The 12,597-nt window shown below is 61.8% G+C and overlaps 1 protein-coding gene across 6 annotated transcripts in view; it reads right to left on the bottom strand.

Moving 5' to 3' along the window:
- Window positions 1-181: 181 nt before the first annotated feature.
- The window catches only part of BRD1 (bromodomain containing 1), a 40,077-nt gene continuing 27,661 nt past the window's right edge, over window positions 182-12,597 (bottom strand). For 2 of the 6 annotated variants that reach the window (XM_047067349.1, XM_047067348.1), the window contains exons 7-12: window positions 10,381-10,485; window positions 4,010-4,145; window positions 3,539-3,666; window positions 2,982-3,091; window positions 2,540-2,694; window positions 182-1,374 (exon numbers count right to left, since the gene is read on the bottom strand). In XM_047067349.1, the coding sequence (XP_046923305.1) occupies window positions 1,191-1,374; window positions 2,540-2,694; window positions 2,982-3,091; window positions 3,539-3,666; window positions 4,010-4,145; window positions 10,381-10,485 (818 nt within the window). In that variant the 3' untranslated portion in view covers window positions 182-1,190. Of the gene's footprint in view, window positions 1,375-2,539; window positions 2,695-2,981; window positions 3,092-3,538; window positions 3,667-4,009; window positions 4,146-10,380; window positions 10,879-12,597 lie in introns of those variants that run through there. The other 4 variants (XM_047067347.1, XM_047067346.1, XM_047067350.1 and 1 more) reach the window with 3 other exon arrangements.

Consider the following 12,597-nt stretch of genomic DNA (forward strand, 5'->3'; position numbering starts at 1 on the left):
AAAATAAAAATATGATTAGATAAAATAATAAATAATGCCATCCATGACAATTTTAAGATGAAGGCATGTCACGTGCCTCAATGAGGTGGCCGGGGACAGGCTGCTGGGACCCTGACCCTCACCTGGCCTCCGGGCTGCAAGCCCGCCCCGGCATCCTAGCGATGGAGGAATGAAATGGCCACACCGTCCAAATCTTGACTTTATTTTTTAATATAAAAACCGCATTTTTGGAAACCCACCCTACCTTTTCCCCTAACATAATGCTTTACCTCTTAAAAATAAAAATAAAGTACTAATTCTATATACATCACATGTACCATACAAAAATGTATCCAAAGTTTCTATTGCTACCAAAGTGTTCTAAATTAAAACAAGTTACAGAAAGCCCCTCATTGTAAACAAAAGATTACAAGTTACAAAATCAAAGAACACACAGCCAGAGTCATTTACACAACAACCAACACATCCTGCTCCCAAAGCAAGTCGAATCTGTATGTGCCTGTATAAAAATGCATATCAATATACTTTTGCAAATTTATTTTTCATTATAAAGCAAATGAATACACTTTCTACAATAAATAACCCGCTGGAGGCACACCCGTGGAAAGCTGGGGCAGACGGGCGGAGGAGGTGGACGAGGACGGTGAGGACGGCGACACGGGGGAGGGGCGGGGGGGGGGTAAGCGCCTGCCCCAGCCCCCACGGGGGGGGCGGAGTGTTTTTGGTGATTTGCAAGTGATGTACACAGCATAAATCTATTCTCCACCTCTTTCCACAAAGTACCATTCAAAATAATGTCATTTTCTTTCTTAAAATACACATTTGTCATTGTAAATTTACATCCCGTCTTATTAAATAGTGGTACTCCGTGTAAAGAGTATGATTTACAAAATTATTAAACATTCAAAAGTCTTTAAAAAAAAGCTACAGATCAAAGAAAGTGACGCAGGTGCAGCCTCCGGCGTGACCCGTGCCGGGCACGGGAGGAGCTCAGCAGACGCGCCCGCGCCATTCACAGAGCGCCCAGACGGGGACGGTTTCACAGAGAACTTGGAAATAAAACCTGCCCTCCCCGGGGAGGGAGAATTAAAGAACCAGGCCTAGAGATCAGAATAAGTTAAGTCTGGAACAATATACACGCATATACAGCTTATCCACACTATGGACAAGGCCACGGGAAGGCGGGCAGGTCAGTCGATGTCGCTGAGGTCGCTGGTGGGCTCCCCGTGCACACGGCTCAGGTGGCTCATCGCGCGGTCGAAGGCGACCCTCACGGCCTTCCTGATGCTGGAGTTTCTCCCCTCCATCATTTTCAGTTTGTCTATGGTCTCGTCCATGCCGAGGGGGACCATTTTGGACTTGGGGAGCCATTGCCTTTTGAAAAGAGAAAAGCCGGAGTGGTCGGAGCCGTCCGCACAGCTACTCGGACGCACTTGACACGATGCCCTGGCAGCTCCGAGCCCCCAGTGGGGAAGAGCAGCCGACGTCAGGCGCTCAGCGGCCAAGGGAGGGAAGAGAGGCTCGCGCCCTGGAACCCGCGCCCCCCCCCCCCCAGGGCGTGGCCCCATCGGCCAGCCCTCACGGGCCGCAGGACAGGGGCACGGCCCAACCCTCCTGCCAACCCCGGGAGAGTCCGGGGGGACTCGGGGAAGGCGTGAAAATCAAGTCGTCCCCATCAAGTCGTCCCCACCTCTCGTCCACAACACTCCCCACAGGGCCACTGGATCCTGGAGGCTGGCGGGAGACAGGCGCCACCCGGCAGCCTTCCACGCCTTCCCTGAGTGGCCACCGAGGGTCACGCGCAGGAACGCTGACGCACGCACACGCTGCAGGTGCATGCACGGAGTGAGGGTGGGCAGGGGGCCCGGCCGCGGGGCAGCCGACGGGCCTCGGACCAGACAAGGTAGGCACCGGCCTCCACGGGGTCTGATCGGGAGCGCGGCACGGGGCAGAGAGACACGGGGCGCGGAGCGCTGGTGGCCGCGCGTGGCCGCACACACCCGACCCAGCCGTACTCGCCAGCGCCGGGGGTGCCCGGGGCGCTGGGAGGGCCCGCGCCCCGCAGCCGGGCCCCCACGGCCACCTACACCGGGTAGCCCCGCTTCGGGCACAGCAGGGGCCGCGGTCCTGGGGGCAGAGAGCCTACGCCGGGGTCACCGGGGGCCCCTCATCAGCACAGCAAGCTTTCAGACCAAGAAACGGGGACACGGGCCACGCGCACCTCGTGAGCGCTCGGGGGGCAGCACCGGAACCCAGGACCATCAGGGTCTGAAGCAGGGAGGGCCTCCAGGCAGGGCGCTGGGGTCGGAGCCCACACCCCAGAGCAGCGTGGGGACCCACACACACAAGAGGCGAAGAGACCGGGCCGGGCCGGCGGCAGAACTCCACGGGCCCGGCTGTTCACACGCGGCTCCGTGAGAGGCTCACAGGCAGAGGGGGACGGGCCCCCCGTGGCCTCCGCACGGATGCCCTCGGCCCACGCACACCACACGCGCCCCACGGCCTCTGAGCCAGCTCGGTACCCGGCACCCGCACTCACCAGCTTCTCTTGTTGTCAAAAAAGAGAACGAGGAACAGCCTCTCGTCAGCCTTGGTCTGCATGTGCTCGCCGACCTTCAGCACGTCCAGCGGTGGGGCCGGGATGGTGACCCCGTTGTGGTGGCCAGGCACGCGCGGCATCTTGGGGTCGATGATCTGCCAAGGGAGGACACGTGTGGGTCACGTTTGAGAGCCCCCCACCGTGCCCCCGGAGCTCTCTCCCCAGGCTCCGACTTGAGGTGGGTTCTGAAGCAGCTCTCCCAACACCAACGCCCTGTGCGGGCGGCTCTCGGCGGGCGCTCACGGGACACCTGTCCCACAAGGGCAGCGGGACAGCCCCGGACCTGGGGCAAAGGCCACACCGCTCGGTGCCCTGGCTCCCCAGAGGGCGGCCCCACGGACCCCCACGCCCAAACCCCACGCCCCGCAACCCCGAGGCTCACCAGGGCCGGATACGAGGGGTAGCCGCTGCACTTGGCCCACACGACTTTCAGAGGCTCGAGAACAGAGGCCGCGGCGTCGGAGGAAATCCACATGCTCTTCTGACCGACCTCTGGGCAGAGAGAACGGGCGCCGTGAGGGACCAGCCGGCCCAACCACGGCCCGGGGCCGCCTCCTGCAGTGAGAGCTCCCCTCCCCACCACTGACAAGCCAGCACCAGCCCGTCCTTGGTGCTCCTCTAGGTGCTGGAATTGGGGGAGCCACTCCCCCCCCCACCACGTCCCACATCCGGCTGCAAATGACAGACAAGCCTCACGTCGGGTGCGGGTAGCCTGCACAGAGGAATGGAGCATTCCACACAAAAAATGACAAACCGCAGGACAAAACTTTCACTGTCCCCCCGTGACCGCTGTCCCCGTTGGAGATGGGAGAAGGGGAGACTCGCACAGACACCCCAGGATGGAGACCCAGGGAGTGGGGAGCTGGAGCCCTCCCGGCAGAACGGCCCACACCACGGCCACCTCGCGGAGACGCGGACACGGAGGGCAGGCGGGCTCACCTGCAGCGATCCTGGCCGCCTTGGCGTAGTTCCCATTCTCGATGCAGGAGATCAGCTCGCTGCGGTCCTCCAGCGTGTGTCTGCGCACCAGAGCGGGCTTGCCCCGGCCGCACTTGGGTGCGCTAAAGCTTTGGGAAGAAGAGTGGAGCAGAGTCACAAAGCTTTGCCCCTTCCCCTCCCTCCGGCGGTGGTCCCAGAGCCGGGCCCTGCAGAAGCCGGGCCGAGGGCCCCACGGCGACCCACACGGGGCCCCGGTTACAAAGAGGTGTCCACGGGGCAGACGGGCAGGGCCGCGCTTGCTACCCTTCTGATAAGGGAAGACTTCGGGAGGAAAAGACAGAATAAACGTAACCACAGACTGAAAAGCTATTAATTTCCTCTGTGGTTACGCTTCCCATTTCTGGTGAAGAGGCACAGGGCAGTCCCCCAGGGACGGGGCGGGTGGGAGCGGGCCCCCCAAGCCGTGCCCACCTGGAGTCACAGAGAGGGCTGCTGCTGGACGAGATGCTGGACTCCGAGGCGCAGCGTCGTCGGGGCGCAGCTCTCCTCCCCGGGGCGCCCCCCAGCTCCTGCTCACTCCGTGCGCCCCCAAAGCCATTGGTGAGACCTGCAACACAGGCACGCGGGCCCCTGAGCTCAGCACCCCGGGGCCCACGACGCGCCACAGCTCTCCCCGTCTGCGGGCCCACGGCGGTTCTTCCCTGATCCCCCAGCCCCACGGCGCCGACGACACGGGAGACACACGAGTGCTTCGCGACACATCTCGCTCGGCGCTCAGAGCACCCCGGTCTGAGGGTGGTGCTCTTCCCAGGAAACAAAACGTCCGACAGGCCCCACAAAGCTAAGAGCGTGCGGTGACTCCTCCCCAGACCCGCAGACTCGCCTGACCAGCCCCCGCCGCGGGGGGACCGGCCCCTCCCGGGGCGGTGACGCCACCACCAAGAGCGGGTTCATTCGCGGGCGCATCGCCAGGAACACAGGAACCTCAAACACCCGAGACCCTCCAGAGCAGAAATCGCGCTCTCTTTAGCCGGGGCCGCCCTCGTCCCAAAGCACCGCAGCTACCAGCATGCGGTGGGGGGCGCGACCCGGGGCCGAGGCCACACGTGCGGGCTTCCTTCCCACAGCCCACAGGAGCGAACAGAACCCGTCGACTCACGATCTGGGGGAAGTGTCTGAAACTCAAGGCACGTCTCAGAGTCCAACCACTTCCTCCAAAAAAGCCCCTCCAAAAGAGCTCTCAAACGTGACCCACGCGTCTGTCCACGCGCCGGGATGGGATGGGGTGGTGACGGGGAGCCGGGCCGCCCCCTCTGGGTCCCACAACCAGACGGTCGTGCACGTTTCTTCCCCCAAAAAGAATCCCGTCCCAGTTCTTCAGAAGTTGAGGCCAGATTACGGGATTTTCTCATCTGCCTTACGTGCTTCTCTGTGTTTTCTCAGTGACAAAAACACACGTCAAACGAGGGCAACGAACAAACTCTGACGCCGGTAAGAAATAAAAACGCGAGCCGTGGCTGAGCGCGGCTGCTCACAGACTGAAGCCACGTCTTCCTGAAGTAAATTCATCAGACGTCTCGCTCCACTTGTCAGACTCAACAGCACCCGCTTTAAAGAAAACTTACTGTTTTTCGCTTTTAAATCTAATTCCCATTTTTCTAGCAGAAACTGGGGTCGGCTGGGGGTGCTACACTCACTTGTGGAATTTGGACATTCGTGGGCCCGTGAAATACAGCAGTTGAGCAGAGGGCCCAGGGCCGAGAGCCGGTTCCAGCCGCACTCGCCAGCGGGCCGGGGGACCAGAAAGAGGTAGAGCGACCCCCAGGGTCCCCCGAGGCCAAGAGGTCTCAGGAGACGCAGAAGGCGGCAGGTCCCCAGGAGCAGAGAGGCCCCACTCGGAGGCGGGCGAGTCAGAGACAGCCCGCCCAAGCCAGACACACCGACAGGAGGAGGGAGCGCGGGGTGCAGGATCCAGGTCCGGGAGGCGCGTGTCCAGCACCCAGAACCCGCGAGGCTATGAGGACGCAGCCTGCGCCCTCAGGGGAAGCCCCAGGACGTCACCCGACTGGCCGGTGCGGACACACCCTGTGGCAACCAGAAGGCACAGCCACAAGGCCACGCCTCTCGCAGCATCAACTTGGAGCTGAGGCCTAGTGATCCTCGATGGCCTCACTCCGCGTCTAAACCCCCTCAGCCTTCTAGGGGCAGCTTCGCTTAGGCCGGCAAAGCTGAGCCTTTCCGAGCAGAGCTGGCGGGGGGTGGGGGGCTGGGGGCGAGCGGGGCCCGGAGGAGAACAGGTGCACCAGGAAGAGTCCTGCAGGGGGCCTCTTCCTGTCCTGCCGTGATCGCTCGGAAAAGCGAGAGGACGAGCAGGCGGCACCCGGAGCGCACCTGGCAAAGGTCCGACTAAGGCCGGGAGCCCGAGCAGCGGCAGCCACGGCCAAGGACGCCCGGCACCCACGGAACCAAACCACAGAACCTGGCACCTGCACGGCATGCCTGGCGAGGACCAGCTGAAGCCACTCTCCCCACGAGCCGCTAAGGGGGAGAGATGAAAACGCGGCTCAGTGCTCGGTCTGAGAAACCAGAGAACGACCACGTCTCCCTCGACCTCCCTCAGGATTTAGGAGGACACGCACATCCACGGTGACTGGTTACTACACGCGGTTCTTCCCGGTGCCCAGGAAACGTCACCGAACACCCACTGAATGGCAGGCACCACGGACAGGCCCAAAGCAGCAGGCCTCACGGTGGCCGGGGCGCCCCGACGCCTCCCTGCCCCCTCACTGGCCTCGACAGGCCGACAGGCTCCCTGTGAAGACTCCTCCTGCCGGCTGCGGCCCAGGGAGCCCACCGGCCCCGCCCTGGAGACCCTGCAAGGACTTGCAATGACATCAGGTTCCGGGGGTCAGCACAGAGACGGGCCCACGGATCATTTGCAGACAGCAGGCATCCATACGGCGCCTGAGCCCCAGCCTAAAACCTGCTTTTAACAGAACTATTTCAACAAGGAGTCATTTTTTCAATGGCGTAAGTCAAACTGGCACGCTACAGAGACCAGACTGAAAGGCAGGGGGCCATCTGGAGGCGGCCGGTGCCCCCGTAGCGCCCGGGCCTCAGGAGGACCTCTTAGGAGGCAAAGGACACGCTGACCCTCCCTCTCTGCCCCACAGGCACCACACCCCGAGCCAGCGGGGCCCTGGCCCAGCCGCTCCCCACCCAGTCGAGGCCTTCCCAGGGGACACCCGGGCCGGGCCGCGTGGGGAGGGGGGCCCAGGGGCCTCCTGAGACAGCCGACCAGCAGTGCCAGAAGCCAAGCCCTACAGAAAGCTTCCTGAGGCCGCGAGCTCTGCCGTGAAAGGCTCACGGCAGCCAGGTGGCAAGAAGCCGCTGGCGGCGCCCCCGGCGAGAGGCGGCCGAGACCCACACCTGCCACAGCCTCGCTGCTCCGTAAGGAACCTTCCGGCTGGCACCCGGTGAGAGGCCGAGCGAGCAGGGTGGGCCGCGCTCGCTGCTGTCCACTACGGGCCACGCAGCGTAGACACCGGTGATCTCCCCGCCACCGCCCAGGCTCCACCTGGCTCCCCCAACAGGACGGTCGGGGATGCGACGCAGGACCGGCCTCAGAGGCCGGGTGGGCGCGGTGACCGCACTGGGCCTCCTCAAGCGCTGGGGCCGTCGGTTAACCTAGTTCTACACCTTTATTTTCACTACTGGCGACAGAACTGCATTTCTGTGCGTTTGTCAACCCTTCCGCGAAAACACGGCAGGTAAGATGCCAACCACCCTGCTTTTGCCCAGACCAACTCCTCGAAGACGCAGCCGTGGCAGGGGAAGCTCCCACAGGACACCTCCAGGCCCCACGGGCAGAACTCCCGCTCGCTGCAGCAGCAGTGGGCACGGTGACCAGAGACCGAGCTGCCCGGCTCGCTCAATTCTCCCTGAGGGCCGACCAGCCGGCAGGAAGGGAAAGAGAGAGCGAGGGGAGGGGGGGAGGCCAGGTAGAAACCCAGAAAAGAAAGGTGCTAACGAGCGAAGGAGGCTTCACGCATCCTCCAGCTGGGCCGCGTGCCTCGCACCGGGTCCCTTCCTGCGCCCGTGCCCGGCCCGAGACCCCCGGTCCTTGTGGGCCGGTACTGTGCCTGCCGAAGGCGGGATCAGAATCTCTGTCCGTGTAAGTCATCGGCAGGTGCCGCAGGCGAAGTACCCCCGCTCCGCGGCCGCCCTTGGCATCGTTCACACCTACCCACGGGGCCGGGACGGGCAGGGAGGCGTCCCTGCCAGCTGCAGCCAGCTCCAGGAGGGGCACCGGGCGGCTCCTCCCGGGGCGTCCGGCTCGGACTTACAGGAGGGGGTGGGCAGGGTGGGGCACATCTCCTCCACGTGTTGGTGTTTGGGCTTTTGTTTGGAAAAAGGCTGAACGGACGCTTCCAGCTCCTCCACAAGAGTTAAGTGACACACAAGGGCGCAGCGATCTTTCTGCGTTCCAAAATGACCGCTTAGCAGAACTCCGTCCGAGGTGAACAAGAGAAAGTAATTAGGATCCAAAGAGTGAGCTACCCAGCGTGTTAGTAGTTAGAGTGAGAACCTGGAAAACAGCGAAAAAGCCATTTAGTCTGACCGGGGGCGCCGCCCTGAGCAGCCGAGGAGGAACGCGACTCCCTCTCGGTCTCTCTGCGTCTCTGTCTCTGTGTCTCTCTCCTGGACTGTCTGTCTCTCCTTGTCTCTGTCTCTCTCCCTCTGTCTCTGTGTTTCTTTGACTGTTTTTTGTCTCTGTGTCTCTCCCTGTCTCCTCGTCTGTCTCTTCTTGTCTCTGTCTCTCTCCTTGTCCCTCAGTCTCTCTCTCTCCTTGACTCTGTCCCTCTCTCTGTCTCTCCCACGCACACACACACCACGTGCACGCAGCAGGAGTCTCAGGAGCAGAGACCAGAAGCAGGAAAGTGCCGGCCCGGAAGCCCGTTCTGGGAATCACAGAAGCGTCAGGGAAGAAGGAAGCAGGGGACGGAGTGCAGGCCCCAGGCGAGGTGGCACCGGACGAGCGGAGTCGGGGGCTCTAACCCCGGCCCGCGGTGCCGCCCACGGCTCGAGAGCAGGGAGCCCCCGGGGGGCCGAGTGTCTCCAGACGAAGGGATCTGTGTTCACTCTAACTCGGAAATCTTGCGGCGTGCTGTGGGACGCCAGAAGAACCCCTACAAGGCAGAGCGCACGGACGAATCTTTGGAAAAATCACAAGGTTCAGAACAGTTCGAGTCCTCAGATGGCGGAGAGCGCCGCTCGGAGCGAGCGATCCGGGGCGCGCAGAGAGCGCGGAGGCGGAGGCGAGGTGAAGCCAGAAATGGGAGCCGGATGCGCAGCGTCAGGCCCGCGTGCGGAGCAGGTCCTAGTGCTACTAAGACTCCCGGGCCGCACGGGAGGGCGACAGGGCTCATCCCGTATCTACTGCCAGTCTGGAACAAGAAAGCAAACACCCCCGTGTCAGTCAGGCTCCGGACCGCGGCCGGCTCGCGGACGCTCCTGCGGGAGCCGCGGCAGCGCCAGAAACCTGCGGGGCCCCGCTCAGAGGCCGGCCGGCGGAAGGAGGGGCGCTCCGCGCCGGTGCCCGCGAAGCCCCCGGCAGCGCGGCCGCAGCGGGACCCGCCCCGGCACACGAGGGCGGCCGCGGGCCCCCGCGGACCACTCCCCCGACGGCGCTCCCGGCTCGCCTCCTCGCGCCACGACCGGACCCCATTGCCCACCGCACCGCACCACACCGCACCGCACCGCACGCGGGAGACGAGCTCCGTCCGCCGACCACGAAACCCCCGCGCGGCCGCTCAGAAACAAAACGTTGCTCAGAAACAAAACAGGCTTTGACAAATTATTTTCAAAGGACCGGCTTGGTATCCACCCGTCCAAATACAAACACGTGAACACAGAATTTCTATAAAATTAAAGATGCAATCAAGATAGAATTTATAAACCATCACTTGGGCAACAAAAAGAATTCAACCGTGCACCGCGGAGTAGGAAGCGCGACCCCTCGCCCGCACCGGAAACCACGCTGACGCTAGGGCGGCCAAAGGCGCTCCCGCGTCTCGATGTGACGGGTGGACCAGCACGCACCCCAGGCCTCGGTCCGCAGCGAGAGCCCAGAGGACAGGCACGTCCAGTCCCACCTCCGGGAAGAGGCGTCAGAGGCACAGCCAGCGTCCTTGCACGACGCAAGGGTGACAGCGGTCTAGCGGAACTGGCGGGGCCTCCTCGGCTTTCATCTGGAGGGGACACGGAGGCTGTGCCAGAACAAAGGCCGCCTCCCTCAAACCCAGCACAGGGGAGACCCCGAAAGAGCCACTACCGCAGCACGTGAGTGGGAACCTCCCGGTGAATTCGACAGATTTAAGTTACAAAAGCTCAGCAGTGACGCGACCTCGCGTCATTTCCGCAGACAGCGGTCCTCTCCCTACACGCGCCCACAGAGCCACAGAACAGTGAGAAACGTCACCACGTGCTTTGAGCAACCGCCCAAAGGGGCACCTGGAGCCCACGGGCAGGCCCCTCGCAGCCCCGGGCGCGCGCCACCGGCACCCCCCGCGCACGTCCCTCCGGGCGGGCTCCATAAGCCAGACGCCGCCGCGCACGCACCATCGGGTTCCCGGGGTGCACGGGGCGTGCAACGCGACCACACCGGGCCGCCCCCGCCCCCAGCCAGCCCGTGACGGCGCCACCCTGGAGGACGCTGCGGCGTCTGGCTTCTCGTCTGGGGATAAAGAGGCCCCTGGACGGTCAGCTGAGAACGAGGGCCCAGCCGCTCCGCGACACCCTGGGGGAGAGAAGGCGGCGCCGTGGCGCTCCGTGGCATTTACCTGTGTCCAGGCGCTTTCCCGGGGACCCCTCCTCCACCTCGGAGTCGCCGCAGGTGCTCCGCGACCTTTTTCTTGGCTGCAGAAGAGTCTCCAACCTCGGAAGGACTACAGACAAAAAGGTTTTGGTCCCTAGCTGAGGAGAAGTTGGCTGGGTTTCAGTGTTCTTGGCAGACTTTGGGGGGCTTACACTTTTCGATTTGCAGAAGAGAACAGAAGTGCGTCTGTTTACATCGCTTGATGGCTCCGCCACCGCGGAGGCCGCCGCCGCCGGCGCATCGCCACTACTGGCGAGGGTGGGCTCTGGAGGGTGTCCGATTACCAGTGCGCTCTGAGTGCAAGTGCTATGTGATTCATTATCAAATGTGACTCTTTTGAATAGTTTACTCTGCTCTGGGTTCAGTTCTACTGGTTTGAGGGTTGGTGGTTCTGAATTAGTCTCCGAGTTTGAAGGAAGAGGTAATGCATCTGATGGTTCAAGTTTAGGGGGAGATTTATCTCCTGAAAAAATTATAAATAAAGTGATTTTTGAAAACTGATAATTATAAAATCTATTATAAAACTTACTACAAATGTGAAGTCCACCAAAACACTAATTCAATTAGGAAACAAAGCATCACACATACTGTCTGCAAGCAGTGAAGGGCCCGTCGGGTCACACTGTGTGCGCTTCCCTAACACCAAAGACTGAGGTGGCCTGGCGCCCCGGGTCCGGGTGCGCAGGTGTAGAAAGTTCCTCTCTGAAAACAACTGTGAACGACTCCTTCACATATGTCGACAGTAACACATCATTCGAGTTCATGACAATTTCTGCGACCAACGATTCACTTACCTTGAGGAAGAAAAACAGTTCACTCAACTAGGGAGTCTAATGCGGCCTTCCCACACAGTCCTGACCTGGGTCACGCGGTCAGCAAACAGGAGGACACGAGCGTGTCCGTGTGATTTCTGACCAGGGTGTCCTAAGTCGATGATAAACCCATCTGATGAGTGGCGAGTGGCTGTGAACGGCTCAGGGAAGCAGGAAAACCCCCCTCAGCTCTCCAGATCCTTCACCCTCTATGCCACGTTCTGCAATGTTCTACTCTAAGCAGTGTTTCTAGAACTGACTTTAAAACTAAAAAGGCTTTGGAAGGTGACTATTTTAGCCTCATTTAAAAGGCTTCTTGACACTACTGACATAAAAACAAGAAGCCTGAAAAGCCCAGGGAACACGACTTCGTCACCTGGCCCTGGGAGGTCGGTCTGCTGGCCACCAGGGCCCGGAGAGGAGGCCCTCCGGCGGCGGCGAGGCAGGCTGGCCAGCAAGGGCACAGCCTCTAGGACCAGCCGCTGCCTGGGGCTACAAGACACGTGACCTACAGCCAAGAATAACAATTCATACGACCTAAGTGGATATATTATCACTAGATATAATTTTTATTTCATTGAACCTGCAAACTGCCCCAAGGCCACTTGAAAAAATACAAGTCAGTACATCCAATCCAGTCATCCTGAAAACGGGAAGCTACCAAGGTTCCGCTTCCGTCTCAGAGCAAACGTTTTGAGAATCCTCCCCTAACAATGTGACAGGTGCCTCAGCTCTGCGGGGCCACTCGAAGCTTGCCGGGCACGTCGCAGGTGACCCAAACACCACGGGAGCATGTCCTCAGCAGAAAGCCGTATAAAGGGTCCGTGGCCGCACCGCTGCCCAGCAAACCGCGAGGCACGCTGGCGTGGAGTGAGAGCCTCCCTGCTCATCACTTCAAAGTCACCAACAGGTTTAGGCAAACAGCATTTACAAACCCCCCACCCGCAGGGGGCGCTGAGCAAACGGGACCCGCAGGGCACAAAGAGCTGCTCCCGGAAAGCTGCTCCCACAACCGGGGGCCAGGGGGGGCACTCTCGCGAGGAGCCTCGGCCACCCCTTCCCCACGCACTGCCTCGGCTCACCCGCCACCTCCCGTCCCGGCCTCCAGCCTCTCCTGGGGCCCACACACCAGGCCCCGTCCTGACCCTGCACCAGAGCGCCTGCCCCCTCCCTGCGGCCGACGGCCTCGGCGACACCAGGCGGTGACCGCTAGAGGCCGAGGGAGCGTCATCCCTCGCCAGGCTCTCCGGGGCCCTCTTCACGAGCCATCTCCATGCTACCAGTTGGGACTCCCATCCTGGCTCAGGCCCCCGGCCTGCCTGCTCCTGCCTGGGGAGCACCGCCCCAAGTGCCCACGTCCCTGCCAGGCA

This window comes from Lynx rufus, unplaced genomic scaffold (assembly GCF_022079265.1).
Source record: "Lynx rufus isolate CCGP_SWC_20201006 ecotype Redwood Valley unplaced genomic scaffold, mLynRuf1.p SCAF_7, whole genome shotgun sequence".
NCBI classification, from domain to species: domain Eukaryota; kingdom Metazoa; phylum Chordata; class Mammalia; order Carnivora; family Felidae; genus Lynx; species Lynx rufus.